Genomic DNA, 26,228 nt, shown 5'->3' on the forward strand with positions numbered 1-26,228 from the left:
TCACTGCCTCCCTTTGTCAGCGCCCCGCCGCCCCCCGGGCCCTCCGCGGGGGCCGAGGAGCGGCTCCCGAGCGCGCGGGCCCGGCGGGGACCCCCCACGGGCACCCCCGGCGGGGGCCGGGCCGCGCCGGCGGGGCCCGGGAGGAGCGCGCGGCGGGGCGGAGGCCGGGCCCCCGCGCGCGGGTGCGCGCGCGCGCGCCGGAGCCTGCGCTGCAGCCGCGAGGGGGTTAAGCGAAACCCCACCCCCGGCCTGACATCACGGGCCGAGCGGGCCGGGCCGGGCAGAGCGAGCGAGCGAGCGCGGCGGCGGCGGCGGCTGCAGCTGCACATTGTTCCCCGCGCGCCCCCCGCCGCCTCGGACCCCGGGCCGGCCATGGACGGCCGCGAGCCGGCGCCGAGCGGGAGGCTGTGAGCCCGCCGCCGCGCGCCCCTCCCCGAGCCCGTGTGCGTGGACGGCGAGGGCGGGACCGGAGAGGAGGCGAGGGGGACATGACCCGGGCCACTCGCGCCGGGCAGCCGCCGCGCCGCTGAGCCGCCCGCCCCGCCCGGCCGCCCGCCCGCCGCCCGCGCACGCTGCCCGCCGCCGGAGCGCAGCCCTCGGACCCGCGTGGCCGCAGCCCCGCGCCCGATGGCCCGGATGGGGCCGGCGGGCGCCGCTGGACGCTGGTGGGGACTCGCGCTGGGCTTGAGCGCCTTCTTCCTCCCAGGTGAGCGCGCCGCGCCTCTCGCCGCGTCTCCGTGCCCGGCCGGGACCGCCGGGGCACCCGTCGCGCGCGCTTTCCCGCCCGGCTCCGGGGGGCCGCGCGCCCGTGGGCGCCCGGAGCGCCGTTCCGGGCAGGACCGCCCGGCTCCCCGCGCGCGGGGGCAGTTCGGAAACTCCGCCGCGTTACGTAAATTGCAGACTTCTCTCCCCGAGCGCCCGGCGCGCGCCGCCCGCTCACCTGCCGGCCCTTGCCCGGGACTCCGCGCCACTTGGCGGGGACCCGCGGGTGGCGCTGCGGCTCGTTCCCAACCCGGTGGCGGCATGACCCACTTTCCCGAGGGGACTCCCGCGTGTCTTCCCCGAGGGGCTGGCGGCGGAGGGGTTAACCGCGCCGCCGACCCCCGGGGAGGGGGGGCGGAGGCCCTGGGTGGCCCCTGGGACGCGCGGGGTGGGCGCTGATCGGGGGCTGCCCGGGCCTATTGTGCTGGGGGATGAACTGGAAAATGCGTTGAGGAGGCGAAGCCGACCCAGTCCCGGGCGCCCGGGCTTAACCCTTTGTGTCCCTGGGGAGGCGCCCGGCGCCCTGCGCCCGCGGGGCCGGGGCGGGGTGGGGGCCGCCCGTCCCGGAGGGAAATCGGAGAGGGTTTCCCGCTCTCTCGCTGGGGGGCTGGGCGGGGGTGGGGGCTTGGCCGGAGCACGTGGTCCTGGCCTGAGGATGGCAGCACCCGGGGGCTGGGACTGCTCCGAGGACCGGACCTCGGATGGGGGATGGGGTGGGCAGCGCGCAGTGACCGGGAGGGAGGAGGTGCCCGCGTTTGCGGTGCTCCCGGCAGAGTGGGGGTGGGGGTGCCGTTGGCGGGCCAGAACCTGGCCAGGGGAGGGATGCTGAGATACAGTGTCCATGCCCGGTCCAGAGGGTGTGACTGACGGGAGGGGGCGCTTCGCTGGACCTCCTGGGAGCAAACTCTAGGAGTGTGACCAGCAGGGAATGCTCTGTGGGGGGCTCTGCACCCCGAATCTAGCGAAAGCCGCCGGGAGAGCCTTCCTGGGGCCCAGTGGGTCTGGAACCGGAGGGGTTAATCCCGGGTAAGACAAAGGGCAGGGGCTTGGGGGAGGGGGACCGGACTCACACCCCCCCAACCCTTCTCTCCTCCTTTTGTTATTTTCTGCCCCAGCTTCCTGCTGCTGCTGGTGCACTGCCTCTGGGGGGCTGCGGGCTGCCCTGCCCCTCTGCTCAGGACTGGGGCGGGAGGTGACACTCACCACCCTGCCCCTCCCCCGAGCTCCCAGCGGCGCGCTTACTCCGCTCCCCTAAGCCCTGCACCCCAACTGTCAGGGCTGGGCAGCCTATGCCCGCCCCCCCTCAACGGAGGCCACAGGACACAGCTGGCCTCCCACACCCCCTGCTGGCCTCTCCTTCCCACATCGGGACACTTTTCTGGGTGTTCGGGGCTGTGACAGGAAGCCTGGAGGGACAAGGAGCCAGTGGGCCAGGTAGTGAAGCCAGTGGGCCCCCTCCTCTGTGTTTGCTATGGCCTGTGTGTGTGTGTGTGTGTGCACGTGTGTGTGCGCATATGCATGTGTGTGCATTTGTGTGCGTGTAATGTACCATAATGTGCCAGGCAGCTGGAGGGGGACTCGGAATCTGGGCTCTACCCTGCCCATGGGGGAGCGCGGCAGGGTGGGGTGCATCCCAAAGAGGTGAGGAGCCCAGGAGGGCTGCCCCAGCGGGGAGCAGGTGTCCGCCCACCCACCCCCACCACACCCTCCCTAATTGGCTTCCCCAAACCTTTGTCTGGAAAGAGTCCGAGCACCCCAGGTGTCAGAACAGGCAGCACCCTTCTCTGCGGCCACTTCCTGCCCACCTGGGACTCTGCCCGCCCCACGCCAGCCAGCATCCAGGCTGAGAGGGAGTGGCAGAGATGGTCATGCCCAGCCTTGCCACCTGGGAAGGGTCTCAGAGCCTGAACTCTGCACCAGAGACGCCTGTCCCCTGCTGACTCCTCGTGCAGACTGACCACTGCCCAGCCCAGGACCCAGGGCACTGCACGCTGGCACTGAGGCTGAGCCCGGGGACCGAGGGACAGGCATTGTTGGGCGCAAACCGGAAACCCCCAGGCTAGGTGCCAGTTACTGTCCGTCTTTCCCACCAGCCGGCTGAGTGATTCCTCCCTGGGGCCGGGGCGGATCAAGAGGGCGTCTGTCTGTTCCCAAATGTTGCTGATCTGTAAACTTTGGGTATTAGCCAGTGTGGCAGGCCAGAGAGGGGTTGGGCACCAGCCTTCCCAGGGCTGGCCCAGCCTCGAGTGGACGCGTGCGTTGATCACCTACAGTTCTCGGGAGACAGGGCTACAGCTTCTCTTTGACCTCCCTTGTTTCCCACATAAATTTGGACTTTGGTCCTCTTTAAATCGCCTTGCAGGACCTCATGTGCCAGAAACAAGCCCAGTTCCCACGACAGCAAGTGGGAGCCCCCCATCCCCAGCAAGTGGGAGCCCCCCATCCCCAGAGGGTTGGGAAAGGACAGTGAAATGAAGGGGCAGGTTAGGACACCCCTGGGAGCCCAGTGCCCCCGTGCCCAGGCCCAGCTGGAGAGCGACACAGTGCCACCCCCCGCCCCCTACCCCCCAGAGCAGGCCTGCAGAGCCCAGCAGATGGGGCTGGGCTGTGGGTAACCTAAGCCCTGCGCAGGGATCACCTTGCCAGGGAAAGCCGGAGCTGCTGGCACACTGACGCCCCGCGGGGCAGTTAACCCTTGACTTGCTGGATCCCGGTCTGCTGAGGCACCCTGAACCGATCCCGCACCCCCAGAGATGGGGCTGTGCCCGAATCGAGCCTGTCAGTGTTGGGGGGGGTCCTGGGCTCTGGTCAGGAGGGAGAACAGAGACTCACCTCACCCGCATTCCCCGCAGCAAGATCGCCCCCATCAGGCAGAGCGAGACTGGGGCTGTGGGTGCATCACCAGAGTTCAGAGGCAGTCTGGGAACGCCAGGTCAGGAGTCAAGGAGAAGCTGGAGTGGCAGGGGATGGGGGATGTGTGTGTGTGGGGGGCAGAATTAACTACCAAAACCCCGCAAATCAGAAACGCTCAGCAAGGCGCCACCTGGGCCTCCCCTCTAGGCCCTCAGCCTCTGCACCCCGCTTCCCATCATCTCTGGGGCTCCCCACCCACCTCAGCACCCCGGGGGAGGGGCTTTGTGGGTGCCCAGACAGGAGGGGCTGAGGGACCAGCTGGTGGGCCCAGGAGAGCATGCTTCGGGGAGAGGGTCCCTCACTAGTTCATGGGCCCCCACAACCACCGGGAAAGGGCAGCTCCCAGGGAAGTGGGGTCTGTGGGGGCTGTGCAAGAGAGCATGCGTGTGTGTGCGACTGTGTGAGCATATGTGCATGTGGTGTATATCTGTGTATGTACACGTGTGTGAGTGCATGCACGCGTGAGCATATACGTGCATGTATGTGCTGTGTACGAGTATGTGCATGTGAGTGCATGTGTGAGTCTGTGATTATGAGCGCATGTGTGTGAATATATTTGACTCCACGAGTCCATGTGTCTGAGTTTATGTCTGTACATGTGTGTGTGAATCCATGTGTATATGAGAGTACATTAGTGCACAGTGTGAATGTGTATATGTGAGTCCATGTGTCTGAGTCTATGAGTGCATGTGTGTGAATGTGTATATGTGAGTTTGTGTGTCTTGAGTGTAAGTGCACATGTGTGAATGTGTGTATGTGCATCTGTGTGTCTGAGTATGAGTACATGTGGGTGAACGTATGTGAGTGTGTATCTGAGTATGAGTACACGTGTGTATGTTCACGTGAGCCCGTGTGTCTGAATGCATGTGTGTGAAGATGTGTGAGTCCGTGTGTCTGAGTCCATAAGTACATGTATGTATGTTTATGTGAGTCCATATGTCTGAGTGCACTTATGTGAAAGTGGGTGAGTCTGTGTCTGAGTTCACGTGTGTGTATTTGAGTCTGTGTCTTGAGTATATGAGTGCACGTGTGTGAATGTGTGTGAGCCCGTGTGTCTGAGTAAGTACCCATGCGCACATGTGTGTGTATGATCATGCGGGGCGCATGCATGAAGGGGGTTGGCCCCTGGCACAGTGAGCAGAGGCCAAGCTGTGGGCGTGACTTGAATGGGCAGAGGCGGGGGGCGGAGCTGCCGGTGGCTGACTGTGTCCCCTCCTGGACTGGCCGCCCGCCCTGGGCCACGCGGACCTGCTTTCACTCGCTTTATGAGGCTCCTCATTACTGAGCCACAGACAATAACGCCTGCAGCCAGCCACGCTGGCCCGGATCTCATTAGAGGACATTAGTTCCGCGGCTGGTGGCTCCAGAGGGACAGCTGGAGGCCCCGGGCCCCGGAGTGTCCTGTGAGGAGTTTGAATGTGGAGCCCTGGAATGTGCTCCCCAGAGCCAGAAGCCCGGAGTCCCTCCACCTGCTTGGCCCCTGGCTTCTGCCCTCTCCGTCTGGACATGGGCGTCCTCGGCCCTGGGGCAGTTGTCCAGAGGGGAGGGCCTGGGAGTGTGGCCCTCGCACCTAAGCTCTGTAGATGCTTGGTGGGGGGAGGGGGTCCTACAGTGAAGATCCAGTGATCCAGCTCCTCCTCCCGCTCCCCCTACCTTCTCCCCCTGCTAGCCCCCAAACCCCACAGGTCCAGCTCTCATCATTCAGACCAGGAGGAGGGCCATGGCAGATTGGAGGGGAGGCCGGAGCCATCTGGGCCTGGGCACCTGGGGTCCTGGGCCGGGCCCTCTGCTCGATGGACTCTCCTCACACCCAGGCACACGGCTGACCTGGTGTTGGAGGGCCCCTGGAGAGGCGGGGTCTCTCCCCCCTTCCGGAGCTGCTTTTGTCAGTGAAACCCCAAAGCATCCCCGGGGTGTCACACTCGGCTCCCCCTGCTGCCCCATCCTCTGCAGGAGACCCAGGCTTTCTTTCCCACCTGGGGACCCTTCGTGAGCGCCCCCAGCTGGGGAGACCCTCACTCACTGCGGAGCCGCCCTCATCCACATTGTCCCAGAGTCTTTGGGTCAGGGTCATGGGTGCTGACCCCAGGGCACGGGAGTCTCTGGTTCTGCGGGGGCTGGCGGTACCAGGAGCAGCGCAGGCGCGGTGGCTTGGGGGGACTCGTGGGACCTCCCAGACATGTGTGGGTGGGCCTCGGTGCCAGGAGCAGTTTGTCGTCGTTTGTATGTCCGAGGAGCCGTAACTAATCCCCATAACTCTGGAGCGGGAGGGTCCTTGTAGCCCCCCCCATCCCACCTTGATATCAGTTAGAGGAGGGTCAGGGCCTGGCCGGGGGCTTAGGAGTAGGAAAGACCCTTCCTTAGCCCCCACACCCAGCCCGGGGCATGCTGGGGGTGTTACGGGATTCAGGGGTCCCACCCATCCATGTCTTGGTGACTTACCCATGCTGGGTGCTTGGTGCCAGGTGCTCCTGCCCTGCAGACCTGAGTGCCTTGACCTGCTCCGCCCACCCGATTCCTGGGCACCTCAGCAGGTAGGGTCACAGCTGCTCTCCTGGACGCCTCTGGAGTCGCTGTCCCTCGGTGTTCCCAGACAGATGGAAACTGGCTGGGGCTAAGGCTTGGAGAGCTGATCTGGTGCAGAGGCCTGCCCTAAGCTTCTAGAAGGTTTCCGTCTCTCTTACCCTCACCCAGAGATCCCAGAAGATGGCAAGCATGAGGCCTGACAAGGGTGGAAGGGGAGGGTGGGGATGGTGTTGGGAGTCCCCTGTGTTTGGGGCGTGGGGCTGGTGCTTCCCGGGAGAGTGAATGCCCGGGCCGTCAGTCTGGCCCTGCAGGTCACTCCAGGGCCCCCACAGATGTCCTCACTCGATGGGAGGCAACTCCGCCCCATCTCCTAGAGGAATCCCGCTAGACCCTCGGCTCACACGAATTCCAGGGCGACCCCTGGGACCTGCACCCCAGAGGAATGTGGGAGCCATAGACGGATGGGGGCTGGAGGCTGCCTGACCCCTTCCCCACATTGAGGAGCTGGCCAATCAGGCCCTGCTGGCCCGAACCAGGCCTCCTGGGGGGCGGGGGGTGCAGAGTCACCAGCATCTGTGGCAGCTCGGGTGGGAGATGGAAACATCGGCAGCACCGGGCGTCTCTTGACGTCGGTAAGCCGTGAGCCCAGCAGACACCAGGCACTGCGTTACTCTGCCATGATGCCTCCCTGGACCCCCGCATCCCATCTCGCTGGCCTGGCCTGCCATGTCCCTCCCAATGATGGATGGGCCCGCCGCTCCCTGCCAGGGTGGCCGGCCCTGTGCAGACGGGCCTGTGTTTATGGGGCCCCCGAGTCGCCCGTGTCCTGGCCAGCTGAGCACGCGGATTATCTCCGCTGGCTGATGGATGGGCCTGTGACAACTCAGGAGGCAGATAAGGGATGATGGGGGCAGGGGCGGGCTGTGCTGGGCTGTGCGGGGGCAGCTGGGGTGGCCCAGGAGCCGGGGCAAGAGACCCAGGCAGCTTCTGGGGAGACAGACCCCCTGTTCAGCACCCCCTCCCCAGAAGCCGTCCCGTTCTCTCTCTCTTGCCTCCGTTGCTGTTTCTCTCACCCCTGGGGCACATGTGCGCGTGCGTGTGTGTGTGTGTGTGTGTGCGTGTATGCGCGCATGTATATGTGTGTGCATGCGTGTGTGTGCGCGTTTGTGCATGTTGCGTGTGTGCGTGCGTGTGTGTTTGTGTGCGCGCGCGCAGTTGGCTCTAATGATCACCAGGCCTGGCTGATGGGTTGTCTGACTCGTGTTTTTATGTCCTCTCTGTGCACAGGCTGTGTTTATTGTTTATGCGTGTGTGCATGAGGCCGTGTTCTCTGTGTGTGTGTGCACACGCGCGCGTTATGTATGAGGTCATGCTCTATGCGTCCTGTGTTCGGGGTGGGTTCCGTGTGAGCTCATGTTCGGCGTGTGCTGCGCGCGGGTTAAGTGGAAGGTCCTGTCCTGTGCGTGTCCGTGCGCGCTGCACCTGACGTCACCTGCCCCAGGTGCTCCCGCCTGATGAGACTCTGGTCTCCATCTTCCAGGGAAGAGAGGGGGTTCTCACCTCACCCCTGGGTCAGGGGGGATGCGGAAGGGTGGGGAGAGGCGGGGCGGGGAGCAGGAGGCAGAGGAAGGTCAGTTTTGATCTTGTTTTGTCTGCGGGTCCCCAGACAGCTGCTGTCAAGGCTCTGCCTTCCCTGACCGCCGCAGACTCACTCCCCACTGGGCCTGAAACACTCCCCCCCCCCCCCGCCGGGTCCCCCACCACTGGAGTCATCCCAGGATGAGGATGACATGAGGATGACGGACAGGGAGAGTTAGGGTCTCCTGGGGCTAAAACTGTCTGTGGTGTGGTGTGACCCTCCCCCACTGCCTGGAAGCAGGCACCCCTCTGTCCCTGCAGCCCTCTTCCCCATTGCCTATCCCCTGCCCACCTGATATTGGGGTCGGGGTCTCTCCGCTGACCTTTCAAGACCCCCAGGCTTCTCTCCCCAGAACCGGTCCCAGCCAGCCCTCCCTCCTCCGGTGAGCTCCCCGGTGTGGCCAAGGACTGAGGATGGCCGGCTGCCCGCCACCCACGTCCCCCTCTCCCTCCCCAGCCCGATTTCCTCGGGATTAGCAGTCAATCACAGCCCGAGAAGCTCTTAGCTCCAGTGGGAATTAAGGAATTAAGTTGGTGCTGGGAGCCGGGCCCCGAAAGGGGGCTCATTGCAGGATTCGGACTGCAGTGTGGACGGCCGAGCCGGGGCCTGTGTCTACTCCCAACAGGCATGGGAGCCTGTGCCCTCCTGTGACCCGTGAACCCCTTGTGGCATGGGGGACCCCCGACCCCCACCACCTCCCCACACGGCATTCATTGCGCCCCTGGCCAGGGATTCGTGTGGTTGCTCTGGAGGTGCTGCTGACCTCTGCTTGTGGCGTGGGCCATCTGTGGTCCCGTTTGTCGTAGGGGTGACCCAGAAGCCTTGCCAAGCCCAGCAGGGGAGTCCTCTGTGCCCCCCTCCACCTCTATCAGCCCCTGCCCCCCTTTCCCGCTGCCCACCAGGATCCCCAGCCCCACCCCCCACCGTGGCGCCTCCCTGCCCTCGCCTGACATTGGGGAGGAGATAAGGGGTGAGCAGACAGGGGTGGGGCGGGGCGGGCTGCCCACAGGTCTCCCAGACCAGGCAGGGACAGGCTGCAGGGGTGGTTTCAATCACTGTCATCCGGCCCTGGACACCCCCAGGGCCACCCCAGGGCGGCCAGCCAGGCTTGGGGATAGCCAGGAGGGCCAGTCTGGAGGGAGTTTGGGGGACTCCGCCCCACCAAAGGGTGCCGCCACAAATTGGGCCCCTTGTGGCCCCGAGTCCAGGAGCACCCGGTTAATAATTAGTCTCTGGTTAATAAATCATGATGACTCTGCCCCACTTCAGCACCCCTCCCCCACTCCTGCCCCTCCCCTCCCCCACCCTTGTCCTCCCCCACCCCATCTGGTGGGAGAGATCAGGGTCTTTCTGTGGCTGCCCTCAGCCTTCCCTTCTGGCAGGGCCCCCTGGGCTGACCCTGGGGTGCAGCTCCCTTCTGGGGTCTCCACTTGCACCTCTCGAGCATGCTGCCACCCTGGGGCAGGCATGTGGGGGGCTGTCCTGGGCTCTGGAGGGTGGGGAGCAGTGTCCCTGAGCACCCCTGCCTCATCCCCGCCAGGTGAGGATAGAAAGTCGTAGGACAGTGTTGGGTGCTGGAGACAGAGCACCCTGAGGGAGACCCCGCCCTCAGCTCTCTGGTTGGAGCCGCCTCTTCCACGGGGATCCCGTGACTTGCCGTGGACGCACTCGGGGTGTGGTCAGCATGGCCTGCACCAGCACCTCCCACCGTGCTCCCTGCCTCTGTTCAGCCCGGAGCCCCCATATCCACCGTAAAATCCCAGGGGTCCCCTGGACTTCTCTCTGAGGTGCCTGACTCCTGGCACGGTGTTGTCTGAAGTCACCCTCCCCTCCCTCGACTGCACCCTCTGTGTGAGGCAGAACCTGGCTCAGGGCCCAGAGAGACTCAAAGGGCCGAGCTCACACCTTGCATGCAGGTTTGGTTCTCTGCACTGACCCCAGGCCTGGCTGCAAATGACTCCTGAGCACTGGGCTGGGAGTAGCCAGAGGGATCTGATGGATCCGGTGGTTGGGCACCTTTCTCGCTTGTCTGAGGTGCTGGGTTTTGTCCTGGCACCCCTGCTGTGCCCTGAGCACAGAAAAAGCAGGTCCACACGCGACCAGGAGTGGCCCCTAGGAAAATGACCTGCGACCACTCAGTGCTGGTACACAGTAGGTGCTCCATAATTGCACAATAAGCCAGGGCCACTGCCTGGATTCTTCTGACGCCCCTGGAGTCATAGGTCTCTGCTCTGGAGCCTCTTGAGGCCCCCCTGGCACTTGGGTGAAAGCCCTGGGATCTGAGTACCCCTCACCGCCTCTGTCGCATGCCCACATCCCCTGCCCTGCAGGCCTGCTGTGGCTCTGCTCCCTGGGCCCGGGGCTGAGGGTTGCGTCTGCATGGTGGAGCTGGGACCCTGCCTCGTGCTGGCTTGAGACAGAACAGGCGTCCATACCTGCGCTAGTTCTGGGCTCATCTCACAGCCACTCTCCCCGCAGACCCCCTCACTCTGCCCCCGCTTCTACCAGGCCGTCCCACCTACCCTCTCTGAGTGTGCCCCCACCTTCATTGCCTCTCCCAGGACCCACTGTGCCCAGTGGTGGGGTATGAGGGCATCAGATCCGTAACCGTGGGCAGCACGTGTGAGGCTGTGCCATGACTACTGCATTCAGGCTCTTGATCTGCGAAATGCACAGGACTGACCTGCCCCTTGGTTTGTACTGCACTCTCCTAGGTAGGACTGTTGTAAAAGTGCAACTTGGAGCAGTGACTTGGCTGGGCCTTTGGCACAAGCCCTGTGTGCATACATGCACCCCGTGTGGTCACTGCATGGTGCAGGAGCCCGTGTGGTCACTGCATGACGCAGGAGCCCGGGTGGTCACTGCATGACGCAGGAGCCCGGGTGGTCACTGTATGGTGCAGACGCCCGTGTGGTCACTACCATGATGCAGGCGCCCATGTGGTCACTGCATGGTGCAGGCACTCATGTTGTTACTGCATGTATACATGCACCCACGTGATTCTGTGTGTGCATATGTGTGCCCTGTGTGGTAGTGAGTATGTATAATGCGCCTGTGGGGTCCTGTGTGGTTCTGTGGCTGTGCCTATGGGATTTTGTGGGCTTCTCTGGCTGCGTCCGTGAGGTTCTGTGGGGGGGGGGGTACACACACCTGTGCCCGCACCCACTCCTCAGTGTGTGTGCTGTACACACTGCACGTGTCAGGGTGTTGCTTGCTGAGTGTCACCTGGCTCTACCCCTCAAGGTCACCTTCCCCCAATTCTGTCCCACCACAGAAGTGAGGGTTGGGGTGATGGGCAGGTGCCTCCCTGGGGCCACTTTCTCCCCGTCCTGGAGTTTCTTCTGCTCCCAGCTGCTGGCCTGTAGGGATCATGACCCCCGGGAGCCTGTCCCTTGGGGGGCCCGGGTGGACTGGTTGGAATAGGGGGCAGAACCCGCCAGGGCCAGCACATCGCAGCCCCGTCCTGATCCGTCTCTGCCCTGTTTAATTGGAATGTGGCGAGAGGAGGCCATCTGTTCTACTCCGGCCTGTTTCCATGACAACCAAGTGGCTTGAGACAGGTTTGCGGAGAGAGAAGTGGCCTGGGGGATGCCGGGAAATATCAGCCGGGTCCTCCCCCTCCGCCCAGCTCCGCCTCATCTTGCCCTCAGCCCCCAGGAGCCCGGGAGCCCCCACAGTGCTCTCTTCTCCCACCCTGCCCTGGTCCGGACCCCACACGGGGGTGGGTCAGAGGAAGAAGCATGCCCTTTGGGCTCCACTCCCGGGGGTGCCGGAGATGGACTCTGGGGGGCTCCTGCTCTGGCCCTTTGAGCATCTCTCTGGCTCCCTGGCCTCTACTTCCGAGCCTCAGCCTCCCTGCCTCTCTCCCTCCAGACCACTTCTCACTCTGGCATCTTCATCCCCCTCACCCTCACATCCCTTGCTGTTCATCAGCTGCTGAGCGAGAGCCTCCGGGATGGGGGGATTGGTGCCTCGCCTCTTCCTCGGTGCCCTGCCACCAGGGAACCCTTCCATGACAGGGCTTGGAGGGTGGAGCCCGGCCTCCTTCTTCCAGAACACAGTTCCAGAGACTCAGGGTCCCCTCAACGGCACCTTTTGGTTCCTGGTGTCCCCCTGGTGCATGGGCCTGAGCCCAAGTGTGGAAGCTCAGTGGAGACCCCCACTTCCCCGGGAGCCAAGGCAGGGTGTGAGGAGACGCCGCCTCTATTTCTGGACAGACACTTCTGCTGGCCTAATTTCCACCGCGACAGTGCCTCCGTTACCAGGGCCGCCCGCCTTCAGCAACCAGCGCTGGGGCTAGTGGGGTGACCTGTGTGTCACTCATCCCTGACACAGTGACATGCCGGCCACGTCTGCGGCCTGGGGTGAGTGGGGCCAGCCCAGAGGTAGGGGAGGCCCAGTGGTGCAGAGTCTGTCTGGGACGGAGAGCAGGCCTCAGCCTGGGTCAGCGGTAGTGAGAGGGACCCCCCACGTTTGGAGAGTGCGAGAGTTCTCAGGAGGTCACCGGCACCCGGGGCCCCTGTCCTGACTGACAGAAAGTTCACAGACCCTGACATTCAGGATGTAAAAGGGGCAGAGTCCTGGGCTTATCTAGCTGCCGCTTCTCAAAGCAGCACCAGTATACCCCATACACATGGGCGCGTACACACACACACACGCACGCACACACACACACATACGTGCATATCCATGCATTCACATGCACACACAGACATGTACGAATGCCCACACAGACATGCATGCACATGTGCAGACAGAGACACATACACACTCACACACACACACACACACACACACACTTCCTGTCTGCGCACTCACGCCCAGAGAGCCTCTGGACAGCCCTGGTGACCACGTACGTCATGACCCCTCCCTTGCCGTCACCTGGCTGCAGGGGTGGGTGGAGCAGGCCAAGTCCCTGCTGAAGGCAGCCCCTCTCCCCTTCACCGCCCCAATGTCTTAGTGCCCCCAAGTGCTGGAGGCGCTGTCCAGGGGTTGCCCCCCTTCCTGTCTCCCTCGCTCTCGGGTCGCTCCCCCGCCCCATGGAGCCTCCTTCTCTCTGACCCCTCTGCTGCGGCTCCTCCCTGCTGACGCTCCGTGACTGGGTCCCTGTTTGGAAACAAACACTCGAAACCCAGCAGGCCCCACTTGGTGATTATTTGTCTTCCTGTCTGGGCCCCGCTAGCCTGAGCAGAGGTTCTTCTGGCCCCCTTCCTGCGGGGGACACGCGCTGAGGCTCGGGATCTCCGCCGTCGTGGGGGGGCTCACTGGGGAGGTTCGGGGAGACGGGCCAGGAAGTCCGGGAAAGCCGGGAAGGACGCTCCACAGTGATTGGGGCGGGCGGGGGGGACCCCCGAGTTAGACACCTCCTCAGTGCTTCGGGAGGAGAGATGGGATGGGAGCCGGAAGGAGAAGGATGATGATGAAGTGGGGGAGGGGAGCGTGCGGGGAGAGCACTGGGCCCAGGGAGCAGCAGGAGACTCAGGCTTCCTGCCCTGGCCCCGGAAGTCGGGGACAGGAGGGACTGGGGTCCCCTCACACCCTGGGCCGCTCTGAGCCTCCGCGTCTTCTGACTGTTGCGTGAAAGAGACTCAGATGGGCCCAGGGACGGGGCCGTGTTGGGCGTGTGTGGAAACTCTTGGGGAAGGGGGCGCTAGGGCTCCCGGCCTTCTCCTCCAGGGACTCAGGGACTCCCTCACCCAGGGGTGCAGTTCCCCGGGAGGGGGCTGGGCACATGTGCCCTGGCAAACCAAGCGTCTCGTTGCCTTTGCAGCTGAGCTGCAGCCGGATCCTAAGGGGAGGTGCACCTTTCCGGAGGGAGGAGCCAGGGCTGAGGCAGGGACAGAGGCAGAGAGGAGAGGAGAGGACTTGGCTCCCAGCCACACCACCAGGAGGGCAGCATGTCCGCATTAGGGGACAGGAAGGTGGACCGCTCCCTCCACAACCAAGCCAAGGCTTCTAGACACTCCTTGCCCGCTCTCTAGGGCCCTGGTCTCTCTTTGAGGAACTATGGCCACTGCCCCCGGGCCTTGGCACCTGCTCTTCCTGCTCCTGACCTTCCAACAACCTTCAGTTCTTCTATTTTTTTCATTTTGTTTGTTTTGGGGCCCCACCCAGCAGTGCTCAGAGGTTACTCCTGGCCGGCTCGGGAGACCATATGGGCTGCGGATATTGACCCCCAGATTGGCCACGTACTAGGTGAATGCCCTGCCCATGGGACCATCACTCCAACCGCTTCCCGTTCTGTGCTGAATGTCTCTGCTCTCAAGGGGCCCGTCCCTGGCCTCAAATTCTGGGTCTGTGGGGGTCCAGGGAAGTGAAGACATCATTGGGGGCCTGAATAGTGCCCTGGTCAGCAGGCCTGAGCTTGGAATTGTCCAGCCCCCTCCCAGGAAACTGCACCCATGGTCAGGCTGAGTAGCACAGGGAGTGGTTTCTGAGCGCTGCTGTGGGGGGCAGGGGGGCTCCCCAGAGAAGGGGGTCCCAGGGGAGAGCAGCTGGAGAGCTGGAGGCCAGGAGGGGACAGGGTGCCCCTCCACCGCGCCCCACCTTCGCGCGGAAGGTCTACCAGCAGTGCCAGTGTGTCAGCCACTCCCAGGCCCAAATGCCCGGCGCTGCCTTTTGACTTTTCCCCTGAGCATTGGGTGACAGACGAGCCCCCCGCAGCCATGGGTCTAGAGGGAGACCACTGGGAGTGGTTTGACAGCTGGGTGTGGGGTGGGTCCTGGGCCCTGGGCCCCATCTGCCTCCGCCGTGAATCCCCGTCTCATGTCCCTGGCAGCAGCTTGTGGGGAAGGAAATTAGATCTGGAGCATAAATTAGGCTTCCTTTATTCATTTGTCAGAACTAATTAACATCTCCCCAGACCCAGGGCCCCTCCAGGTGTGACCCCCCAGAGCCAGGAGGAAGGCGGGGACTGGGAGAGGCAGGGTTTGGGGTGTCCAAGGCCTTTCAGGGACAGCAGCTGAGAAGGACTCGGCCAGGACCCCTGGTGTCCCTTCAGGGGACACGCTGTGGGGTAGAATCCGCCTTTGTGGGGACCTCTCCATGGGGAAACTGAGTCAGGGGCTGGAGGCATCCTTACGTGTCCAGTCCCTGGCCTTACTCTCAGGGTGACCATACTGTGACCCTGGCCATTCCCTCTGCAAGTGTCCAGGGCTGTCGGGAGAGGGGGAGTGTCCCACTTCCCAAATCGGAAGACTGAGGCCAGCACCGTCTGGTGCCCCTCGAGTCCAGGCGGCCTCGGCGAACTCAGCTCCGCTGGGCTCCCCCCATCCCACCCCGCCCCCTGGCTCCGAGAGCGCTGACTCACAGTCTTACTAACAGATGCTTCACTTCCCGGGTGGGAGGTCAAGGCCTCCTGCCCGGGGCCTCCCCGCCACCAGGCCCCTCTGCAGGCCGCTCCCGACACAGCCAGAGCCCAGGGCGCTGGGGGGGCGGTGCTTGGCTCTGCCCCGGCTGTGGTGCCTCTGCACGCCAGGCCCCACCTCGCTGGCAAGCCGGAGAGTCCTGAGTGCCGGCCTGTTACTCCCTCCTGCCGGGGACCCGCTCCCCTGCCTCCCACGCGGGCTCCTGGACAAGGGTGGGGGGCCCTGGGCCACGGAGTCCCGGTTGTCTCAGCCAGAGAGGAGCTAGGGGTTGCCTCCTGTGCACCCCCTGTCCCGGGTCTCCTGATCCCCCCCCAAAGGGCCCCTTTTTTGGAAGAGACGCTGGTGACGGCATCGTGAGGATACTGTCAGACACTGGCCTGCAGGCTGAGCCCGGACGGACAGGAGGATGTCCGGGTGGCCCACGTCTGGGGCGAGATTTGCTGCCCCACCCCTCCGAGGGGCCTCAGCTAGGGACAGTCCCCCATCCCCCAGCTGCTTGTGTGATGCCCCACAGACAGGAACAAGGACCCAAGCTGAGCTCTCTCTGCCTCCCAGAGCCTCTGCTGGGGACCCAGCCAGCGACTGACCTGGGTGTGTCCCCACTTGGCTGAGCCCTGCTCGCCTCCGGTCTCCGGGTGCTGACTCTGACAGGACCCCAGACACGGGGCCCCCAAGGGTCTCCCCGGAGCCCCATTCACTGCTGCCCTGCTCTTGGCAACTGGGTGAGGGAACAGAGATGTTTGGATGCACACGCACACGCACACACACACACACACACACACACACACATACACATACAATACACACAACACATGCACATGGACCACACATATACACCACAAACAACACGCACACCCCCCCCCCCCCCCACACACACACACACACATCCCTCCTCCATTCTGTGACACCAGCCAGACACAGAGGCCGCACTTATCTACCTGGGGTGTCTGAGTCCGGTGGACTGGCTGAGCCTCGACTGTCCATTTGGCAACAGGACAGCTGGGGTCCACTGGCTGGACCCGAGATCCTCCCTGAACACCCAGAACCAACCCTGGAGCCAGGGGGAGGCTGGATGAAGCCCCTCAGGTCGGGTGGGACCCCACAGCCCCGGGGCCTCTGACAGCCAGGTCACTCCTGCACTGGATGGGCCTCCACGGGGTCTATGCGTACCCCAGCCTTCCTGGAGGGTCACAGGCTTTTGCTGCAGGAGGGCCTAGAAGTTTCCAAAAAGCTGGCAAATGGGGGGGGGGGGAGCTTTGGGGTACTAGCAGGGCCTGCCGGCCTTGAGGGATGATCTCAGCGGGCAGCCTCTGTCCGGGGCCCGAGCCACCTCCTAAAGGGGCTTTGCCAAGCACGCGGCTGCCTGTGTCCAGACACGATGGGGTTGGCTGTCTGGTGACCAAATATTCAGGGACTTGGAGGCTTGCTGAGGGCCCCCAGCCTGCCTGCCACCCTTGTCCTCTCCCTGACCTCCTGCTCTGGTGCCCAAGTGCCCCAGGGAGCAACGCGCTTGCATCCAACTGGCACGGGGAGAGGGGGGGGGAACGACATGCCAGTAGAAAGGGCCGTCGGGAGGCCAGCACATCCCCGGCGGAAATGCCCTTAGATGGACACTTGGGAGCAGGGTTCCATGTGGCCACCTGGGTGGGGACCTCCAGGGCTCCGGGGGGCCTGGGCCAGTGAGGTCTGAGCACACTCTGAGCCCCACCTGGCCGTCCCTTGGGGTCCCTCCTTCCTGGCCATCCCCTGGGGTCCCTCCTTCCAGGCCACCCCCTCAGCCCGCCGGGAAGCCGGTCTGAGCAGAGGGTCTGGTGGGGCCCAGAAGCCCCCACCCCACCCCACCCCACCCCTCTCCCTCGGTGCCGGGTGCAGCCCCCAGCAGCCGGGTTCCGTGTCCTGGTCTGGAAAATGGGGATATCAGCACTAAGCTGTTCAAGACGGCGGTCGCGGGGGGCCCTGGCACAGGAGGAAGTGAGAGACCCTCGGAGGAGGACCGTGTGTCCCCCATGTTTACTTGGGGGGGGACGGGGTTGTTGCAGGGAGGGGGCTGGGCCTTGTAAACTGGCAGGGACACCTTGGACGCGTCCATCCAGCCACTTTGAAGATGAAAGTGGCCGAGGGGCCCCGTGGAGATGAGCCGGAGGGGGCCGGGCCGAGACGCAGGGACGCGGCCGAGGGGTAAAGTACAGTGCGGGCTTTTAATTGCCTGAGTTCACATCTCGTAAAAGGGGGGAATAATGAGGACCTGGTCTTCCCGCCCCCCCCTCCCCACCCTGAGTCAAAAGCCCGTTCCCACGGCTGCCGGGGGTTCAAAGCGCCCCCCGCCCACCTCCCCACCCCAGCGTCCACCGAGGAACCAGCCAGCCACCTACCTGGGCACTGCCCCTTGCCCAGGCTCTGCCCACTGCTGGGGGCAGCACCCGGAGTCCTCAGGCCCCATGGGAGTTGGGTGAGGCGGGCAGCACCCTCCCTACCCTACCTCCCTGCTGCCCGCAGCTCACTTTCCCGAGAAGCCGTGGGCGCCGTGGCCGCTGGACCCCGTGCAGCCCGTGGCCGCTAGACCCCCTCAGCCCTGTCCCCCCTCCTCCTGGCCCCTGACTGCCAGGCTGGGACAGACCTCCTGTCCCCTGTACCCTCCCCCAGCCTGACTCACGCCCTCACTTCCCACTCAGGCATGTTCCGGGGACAAGCCAAGGCAGGCACGGGGTTCTGGTCCTGCCGGCTCCAGCACCCGGCGGGATTGGTTCTGACCCGCTTCCCCGCTCCCTTCCCTCTTCCACGCCCACTGACGGGCCAGCTGAACTCCAGAGCACCTCTGCTTGGCACTGATGAGGGGCTGCTGGGGGGCAGGGGGCTTCCCGTATCTAGACCAGCTGGGCCCTGAGCACCAGGCACTGATGCCAACCTGCCTGCCAGAGGCTCTTCCCAGAATCCTCTGTGCAACCAGGCCGATGCTTTGGCTTCTGGTGTTTCCCGGGCATTTCCGGTCAGTCATCACTGGCAACCGTGCCTGAGTGGCCTCCTGCTGCCGGGCCTCAGGCATCAGTTCTCGGTGACCAGCACCTGCCTCCATCTTAGGGCTGCATCCACATTTCCACGCGCGACTCTCTTTGCCCAGGAAATGTGGGGTAGGGCACTGGGGTTTAGGGCTTAGACCTGACTCTTGTGCTCAGGGTCACTCCTGGTGGGGTTCAGGGGACCCCAGGGGGTGCTGGGACTAAGCTGGGGTCAGTAGCGTCAAGGCGAGTTCCTTCCCCCCTGTCCTAACTCCCTGGCCTGGCCCTCTGCCCAACACATTTTTTTTCTGCGACCGTAGGTATGTAAAAATAGGGAAATCAAGAACTGATAATCCATCATAAATTTTCTTTGGAACAAACGTTCACAAGGTGTCACCAGCCCCGTGTTCAGTGACGTGGCCTGGATGGGGCCGCAGAGCAGAGGGTAAGTGGCCAGGCCCAGGGCCAGAGGGGGTCCACAGCAGGTCTGCGGGCAGTGACAGGTGTCCACTGTGGGTCTGTGGGTGGTGAGAGGCTGAAAAGCCCCGCTCTGGGCTAATGGTTTCGCGTCTTTGACTCAAAGTGCTATTGGCTAACGAGTGCTTGAAAGTGCTTCCGCGTTTCTCAGAGTGGGAGATGCCCCCATCACCTCCTGGAGCAATGGGGGTTTGAGGGGGGACACAGTAGCTTCAGGTGCATTTGGGGGTCACTCTGTGTTTGCTTAAAGAAGGTAGTTAGGAGAGCAAGTGATGTTTGTTTCTTCTCTAAAGGGGCCGGAGAAGTCTGGGGGCTTCTGGTCTGCATCCTCTTGGCCTCCACGTCTTGGGAGGGTGGGTCAGAGGTAGGGGAGGGCCTCCTCTGACAGAAAACAGAGGCAGGGGTGGCTCCTGGACTGACGGGTCCTCTCAGCCTTGGCCCAGAGTTAGGTCTCTGCATTCGTATCCGTGGCCCTGAGCTTCCTACCCAGCCTGGGCTCATAGTCCGTGCATGCAGCGAGCCCCAACCCTGAAGGGAGCCAGGCAGGCTGAGCCCGTACAAAATGCGCTTTTAACCATTGAGAGCGCGCAGCAGGCGGCAGGCCTGACAGCTCGGTCCTGCATCCCTGCCCAGCCCCTGGCCTCCGACTCCAGCCTGGCGGGCAGGTCAGCGGCCTCCAGCGCACCCTGCATCCTGCGTCTGCTGGCCAGGGGCACGGGCGGAGAGCCCAGGCGGGGCGGCCCTGCGCACTGTGGGAACCCCGGGACCCAGCTGGTGGCAGGTGGGGTGTGGGAGGGACGGGAGAGGAAGCCGGGCTGAGGCCTGGAGATGAGGCAGCTGATAGGCGCCGAGCCTTCCCCCCTGGCAGCGGGGAGCTGGGACTGGGTGACAAGATCTGATCTGCCTCTAAGTCCATCCACTTATCTGGGGGTGCGGCCTGGACCTCCCACTTCACCTCCGAGCCGGGCTTTCCCACAGCCCGGGAGAGGGTGCGTGGGGAGCCGGCCCCTCCCTGCCAGAACTCGGGGGAGGCGGGCCGTCGGGTGCTGCAGGCGGACAGTGACCGGCCGCTGTCAGGGCCCGGTGCTGTGCTCTCGAACCCCACAGGGAGGAGAGGTAGATGGGGGGATGGGGCTGAGAGAGGCTGTGGGCCCAAAGATGAGGAGGAGCACCCCAGTTAGCACACACGTATTTAGGACCCCCCAGCACGGAGACCCCCAAGACTGTGGACACAGCCCTCTCTTGGCCCTAACATCACCCTGGACACACCCCCTGCCTTGTCCAGCCCCCGCTGCTCTGCCCCCCCGCCACCCCCGCAGGCCACCCCCCTGCCCGCCCACAGCTCCACTGTGGGTCCCTGCCTGGGATGGGCACTGCCACCTTGGCATATCTGCCATCTGGGGCTGACAGGGCCCTGACCACAGCGAGCGTCCCAGGCCTGCGGGGGCTGATAAGGGTCCCCAGGTGCTCTCCGTCGGCGATGGCCTCACGCAGGCGGCCCCCACCTGTCTCTCCATCCCTCCAGCCCCTTGGGAAGAGCGAGGTCGACGCCCCCTCACCTCCTCCCCTTCCTCACCTGTAACGAAGGTGGGAGACGGGCCGAAGGTGGGAGACGGGCCGGCACAGGGTGCCCATGGGAGGGAGTGGCCCACCAGACCCCCCACTTCCCCATTCCCCGTTCTCTGTCCCTCTGTCCTGTCTCTGTGTAGACACAGAATTCACCCACATCGGTTTTCCAGCCGGATCATTAATTACCCCAGTAATTAAACCCAATTAGCAGCTGCAGGGCCTTTCTGCGCACAGAGCCGGGGTGAAGGAGGGGAGAGAAGCAGCCCCCCCCCCCGCATTGCAAACGAAAGCTGGAGACGCTGCCAAGCAGAGGCCCCCATTAGTGCCGGGGGGGCCCTCATTAAGCTAATTTGAGGCGCTATCCCAGTAGCCCCCATGTGGTTAGGACTCAGCCACGGCCCCCCCAGTCCCCACCCCAGCGTCCCCTTCAGCTCTGCCCCAGACGGGGTGGAAACTGCCCGTTTCTTTTTTTTTTCTTTTTGGGTCACACCCGGCGATGCACAGGGGTTACTCCTGGCTCTGTAGTCAGGAATCACTCCTGGCGGTGCTCAGGGGACCACATGGGATTCTGGGAATCGAACCCGGGTCAACCGTGTGCAAGGCAAACACCCTACCCGCTGTGCTGTTGCTCCAGCCCCAGGAAACTGCCCGTTTCTCACGAGAGCCAGCTACTGGGCAGGGGGACGTGAGCAGGGAAAGTCACAGGCCAGGGCTCGGCGTTCTGGGGTGCAGGAAGGGGAGGCTGGCAGCACCCCATCCCGCAGTGCCCAGAGAGACCAGGGACGATAAAGCACGGTGGTTGCCGGACCCTCGGCCCCGGACTGGCCCTTTGACCTGGAAGTGTCTCAGGAGGCTGGCGGCCCAGTCCTACCGGCTGTGTCCCGAGGGGAGGGAGCAGTGGTTGGACCCGTCTCTGGGGCTGCCCACAGGCAAGCGGTCATTAACCAGGGACACACCCGCCCCCGGTTCTGGGGCTCACGGGGCGTGCCAGCCTGCCAGGGCTGAGTGGACAGCGCTGTGCACCCTTGGGCAGGTTGCCCGACCTCTCTGGTTCCTTGTCATGAGATGGAGCAGAAATGGGGATCAGGCGCATGTTAGGAGTAAACAGGCCTTGGGACTGGGAGCAAGGGGGCACCCCCCCACACCCCCGGATGGCCGAAGGCGGCAGCCAACACCCTTCCCAGACGTGGGGGTCCGCCCAGGCCACACGCCCCTGCCAGGGGCCGGGCCTGGGCTTTAGGGGGGCCGCGGTGCGGTGGCGGCCCGGGTGGGGGCGGGTGGGGCGCCCTGGGGCCGGGCGCGCGTCGGCTCTGCCAGGCAGGGCGGGAGCGGGTCCGGGCACGCCGGCCCTACCCAGTGACTCCTGAAAGCCCGACAAGTCTGAGCCCGAGCCCATCGGGCGAGGCCCAGCAGGGGGAGGGGACCCCACACTCGAAACTCTGGCACCCCGAGACGTGATGGGGGCAGCAGACCTGGGGGTGCTGAGGGGAGGGAGTCCCAGTGCCCCTCCTCAGGGCGGCCTCATGCCCCAGCCTCTCCCCACGAGGACCCCCTGCAGGGGCAGAGCTCTGAACCCGAGGAAGGGTGGGGAGCAGGGTCTGTTGGGGGGGTGCCTGGCCTCCTGCTCTGCCCGGCGCTCGGAGTCCACCCAGCCAGCAGCCCCGTCTTCCCTGGGCACCTCGGTGGTGAGAGAAGATACTTTGCAGGGTTCGCCTTGATGGGGGACCGAGTTGCAGTGTTCCAGATAAGGGGGTCTGTTCCAAGAGGCTGGGAGTGCAAGAGGGCCAGAGGGACATGATGCCAACCGCCCCCCCCCCCGAGATCCGGGTGCAGCTGAGCTGACAGCACTTGCGTGTGAGACCCGGGGCTGGGACCCCAGCCTTGGGGCCAAGGGGCTCCTTCCCCCCCATCCCTAAACCACTCCCCACTTTGCTTCCCATGCCCCTCCTGGCCAGGTGCCCTGCAGACACCACCGCAGGTGGTCAGGGGAGGCCCCAGGGTGTCCTCACCAAGGACGGCCAACCCGAGAATCTTTCACCCGAGGAGTAGTCAGTGGTCAGTGGTCCCTGCCCTTTCCACGCCACGTCCTGCTCTCCCTGCCTGCGAGCCCCCCCAGCTGCCCCCCATCACACTGGTGGCTTCTTTCCCAGCCCCCTTACTCCGGGGAGCTGCTCTTGTGGACCCCCCTGTGACCAGGCCCATGCCACAGGGCTGGGGTGCAGTGGAAGCTCCGCCTGGCCCTGACCTCCTGTCCCCCCGCCAAACCCCAAACCAACTGCGCTTAAACCCCATTGCCGAGTGGGCCAGGCTGGACAGTCCTCCCAGAATGAACCAGAAGGTCCTTCTCTGGTGGGCACCTTGGCCGTAAGCTTCTTCTAAAGTTGGGGTGGGGGCGGCGGGGTGCAGGCAGAGGGGTCGCCCCAGCTAGTCCCAGCCTGGGAAGGTCAGAGGTGGGTGGGGTCCGGCACCCATATCCCCGCCACCCTGCAGGGTGAAGTCCTCCAGTTCACCCCCCCACTTGTCCCCGCCCTGGAGAAGCCCCTCACCCCCGAGGCAGGGCTGGGCTGGGCGCCGGGCATGCCAGCCGGAGGTGCCCGCAGGGAGGGCGCGCGCGTGGGCACCGGGTAGCTCATGGCTGTGGTCAGGCTGCCCGTTCAACGGAAAGACGGAGGAGCGGCGGGCCAGGGGTGAGAAGAGCGAACGGCAAAACGTAATGACTTTAATATGGAAGAATTTGCCACTAATTAAGCACAAACACTCCACTAATGCAGAAAACACATGTTGTGGATTTCACTTAAGCAGGAACCAAATGAGGTGAAAATCCTCCCGAAATGATCGCAGCTCACCGGCGCCACCACCACCACCACCACCACTGGGCGCCATCAGCGCCGCCCAGCCCACCTCCACCCTGCACGCCCCCGGGCCCTCACCTCTGCGGCCCGCCTGGGCTGTGTTCTCCTGCCCACCCGACGACCTCTGGCTTAGGCCCCCAGATCGCGCGCCCCACTCAGAGCCTCCTGCTCTCCACTGTCGCCCTGACACAGCCCTCTGCAGGACCTGCGCTGCGCCCTCTGGTCCCCCCGCCGCACCCCTGCGCAGCTGTCCTGTGGGGTCCGCCTCTCTCCTCGGCCAGGGCCAGAACTTTCAGCCTCTGCCCAAGGACAGGCCCGTCCGAGCTCCAGTCCCTGGCCCGGGTGCCTAGAGGCTGGGGGTGGGGGTGGGTGCTGGCATTTCCCAGAGAGAGAGCAGGGCCAGCGCTAAACTTTCTACAGTGCCCGGGGCAGTTCCATCAGGGGCCTGTCCCTTCTCAGCAGGGACCCTCCCCCATCTCTGTGGCTCCTCCGGCCAGGGCTCCCGATCCCCCGACTCCCCAGCACCAGCACACAGACTCCTGGGCCGGGTCGGTGCTGAGGGCTTGGAGCATCAGGGAATCCCTTGGTACAAGTTTCCCAGCCCTCTGGGAACCCCCCGACTTATGTGTGAGGCAGCTCTGAGTGCCCAGCGCGAGGCCAGGGCTGCGGGGGCCATCAGTGCTGTACCAGGCAGACCCAGAGCGGCCCCCGGGTCAAGCAGGTGGTGCCTCGGGGCTCAGACACAGTGGAAATACGCCTCAGAGCTTCTCCTGGGAACCCCGGGGAATCCTTCCCCGGCAGCCCCCAGCCTCAGCCACCCCCGGCAGAGTCTCCCAGGAAGGGTGCTGTCGGCACCCCCAAATGTGTGATGACGGTGGCGCCAGGCTGTGAGGGTGGTGGGGGCAAGGAGTGGGCCGGGGGACAGTGAACCCCGAGCCTGGAACCCTGAGTCTGGGCCCGGCTGGCTGCAGCATCTGGAGGGCTGCTGGGCAGGCTGCTGGTGGCGGGAGTGGGGGTGGGGAGGGGGCGTGCAGGGAGCCTCCGGGCGCTGCTGGCCGGGGTGAGGAGACACTTTGCCGCTGACAGTCTGGGGTGCGGTTGGAGGCAGGGCTGGTGTGAAGGTGCTAGAACTGGGGCGCATGGGGGGGAGGGGGAAGGGAAGGGAGTCGGGCCGGGGAGGGAGGGGCGTCTGCCCGGTCCGCAGCCTTGAGTGGAAGCAGACAGACCCTGTTCCGTGGCCTGCCCCGGCCCCGACCCCCCTCCCGCGCCCTCCTGCTGGGCCCCTGGGGCACCCAGCTGGCTCAGGCGGCTCAGCCGTCCACTTGGGGCTCCAGATGCTGACCAGGTTCTGAGAACTGGCCCCCAGCCCAGGCCCACCCCCGGGGCGGGAGAGCGCCCGACAGATGCTGACAGATGTGCGCACAGGTGCGGGAACACCTGCTGAGGCTCCGGGAAGCCAAGCCTGCACCCACACTTCAGCTGGGAGGAGGCCGGGAGCGGGCGCGCCTAGTCGCGGGGTGGGGGGGCGCACTGTGTAGGGCTGGGCCAGGCTAGGGGCCGGTCCACGCCAAGGTTCCTGTGTCATGCGGGCTGCGGGAACGGTGGGCAGTGTCTCGGCCAGGAGGACCTGTTAGAGGGGAGACGGGAGCAGCCATGGGGGGAGGGGGGAGGAACAAGGCCCTGGGGGGGCCTCAGAAGAGGCACCCGGTTTGAGCCACTGAATGAATGTAGGAACTAGGGATGCCACTGGGGGTGGCTGGGGTTGCTTTGTGGGGGTCCGGACCAGAGTCCCGGGGTTGGGGGAAAATAAGGGTGGCTTCACAGTACCCTGGAGCCGGCCGGAGCTGCACTGGATTAGTTGTGAGCCCCATTCCGGAGCAACTGAGTTTTCCTGTCCTCCTTAATCTGGGAGGTCTTCCTGGAGGAACTGGCACAGAGTGGGTTGAGTGGACACTGGGTGGGGAGAGTTCCAGAGACTGATCTGGGGAAGGTGTGGTTCTGGGGTTGAGAGAGAGTCAGACAGGTGACAGTGCCCTGGGGTCCCAGGACCCCCACTTTCTCATTTCACAGGAAACCGAGGCCAGAGGGACCTGCCCGCCCAAAGGCCTCCTAGCAGAGTCACAGCTGTGTGGCTGGCACCAGCGTGGGCACAGAGAGGAAGGACCCTGCAGGCCGAGAGTGGACGGGCGGGGGCAGTGACAGGCCCCCACTCCCCGGCCGCCTGATTCACCCCCCGGCCCCCTCCCTGTGCTGCTGGATCCAAGTTATAGGAATCGTGGGAGCAGCACCCCCCCTTGTCCCCCCCTCCCCACACCCCGGGGCTGCCCGCTGGGCGCTGGGCCGGCCAGGCCAGTCTGCAGGAGCCCCCGGCTCCCGCTCTGGCTCCGCTGAGCTTTCCCAGGCTGCCGCGCCCCCTCCTCTCCCACGCACCCGCTCAGCTGCCCAGGGCGCCCGGCGCCAGCAGCCCATCATTACCCGACTGGGGGGGGCAGCCGAGAGGGAAACAGCGGCAGTTTCTGTGACCCCAAATGCAGGGCGGAGGCGCCCGCCCGACAGTAGCAATTAGCCCCCCGAGTGCTGGGATCCCAGGAGGTTCTTGGCTCTCGGGAAAGGTGGCCACTGAGGGGACGTCGTCCAGGCCTGGACCTGACCTGGACAGGCCCGTGGGGGTGCTGAGCGCTGAGAAGGATGCCCAGGGGGCTCAAATACGGGGGTCTCTCCTCTGCCTCACCCCCACCCCACCATCCCGGGACCCCGTCTGGGTATACGGGGGGTTTGGGGGCGCTGCACGGGCTTTGAGGGGACCTGGACTAGAGGGGGAACCAGGCCAGGCATCTCCCAGGGGAGGGCCTGACCACGGGGTCCTGCTGGCGTGGGGCGTGCAGGTGACCCTGAAGGTCGCTCGGGAGGTGCCTGCTGGCGCCCGGTGGTGACATTTGGGCAGTTGGCTGGCCTGGGAGGGGGCGCCGGAACCCCGGGCCGGGTGCTGACTCAGTGGGGTTTCGGCAGCCCCCGCCTGCGGGGTGATTCATCCCCACTCACTCCCGTGGCTCCTCACCAGATATGCTCTCCCCTGTGAGTTCCGGGGTGCAGAGGGGGTGCGCCTGGGTAACCCTCGCCGTGGGGC

At 64.9% G+C, this 26,228-nt stretch overlaps 1 protein-coding gene across 1 annotated transcript in view; it reads left to right on the forward strand.

The window, feature by feature from the left end:
* Positions 1-302: 302 nt before the first annotated feature.
* Positions 303-26,228, forward strand: part of NECTIN1 (nectin cell adhesion molecule 1) — a 38,767-nt gene continuing 12,841 nt past the window's right edge. The window contains 1 exon segment of the mRNA XM_056107530.1: positions 303-706. Coding sequence (XP_055963505.1) covers positions 628-706 — 79 coding nt within the window. The 5' untranslated portion in view covers positions 303-627.

Source organism: Sorex fumeus, unplaced genomic scaffold (genome assembly GCF_029834395.1).
Source record: "Sorex fumeus unplaced genomic scaffold, SorFum_2.1 ptg000169l, whole genome shotgun sequence".
Lineage (NCBI taxonomy): Eukaryota > Metazoa > Chordata > Mammalia > Eulipotyphla > Soricidae > Sorex > Sorex fumeus.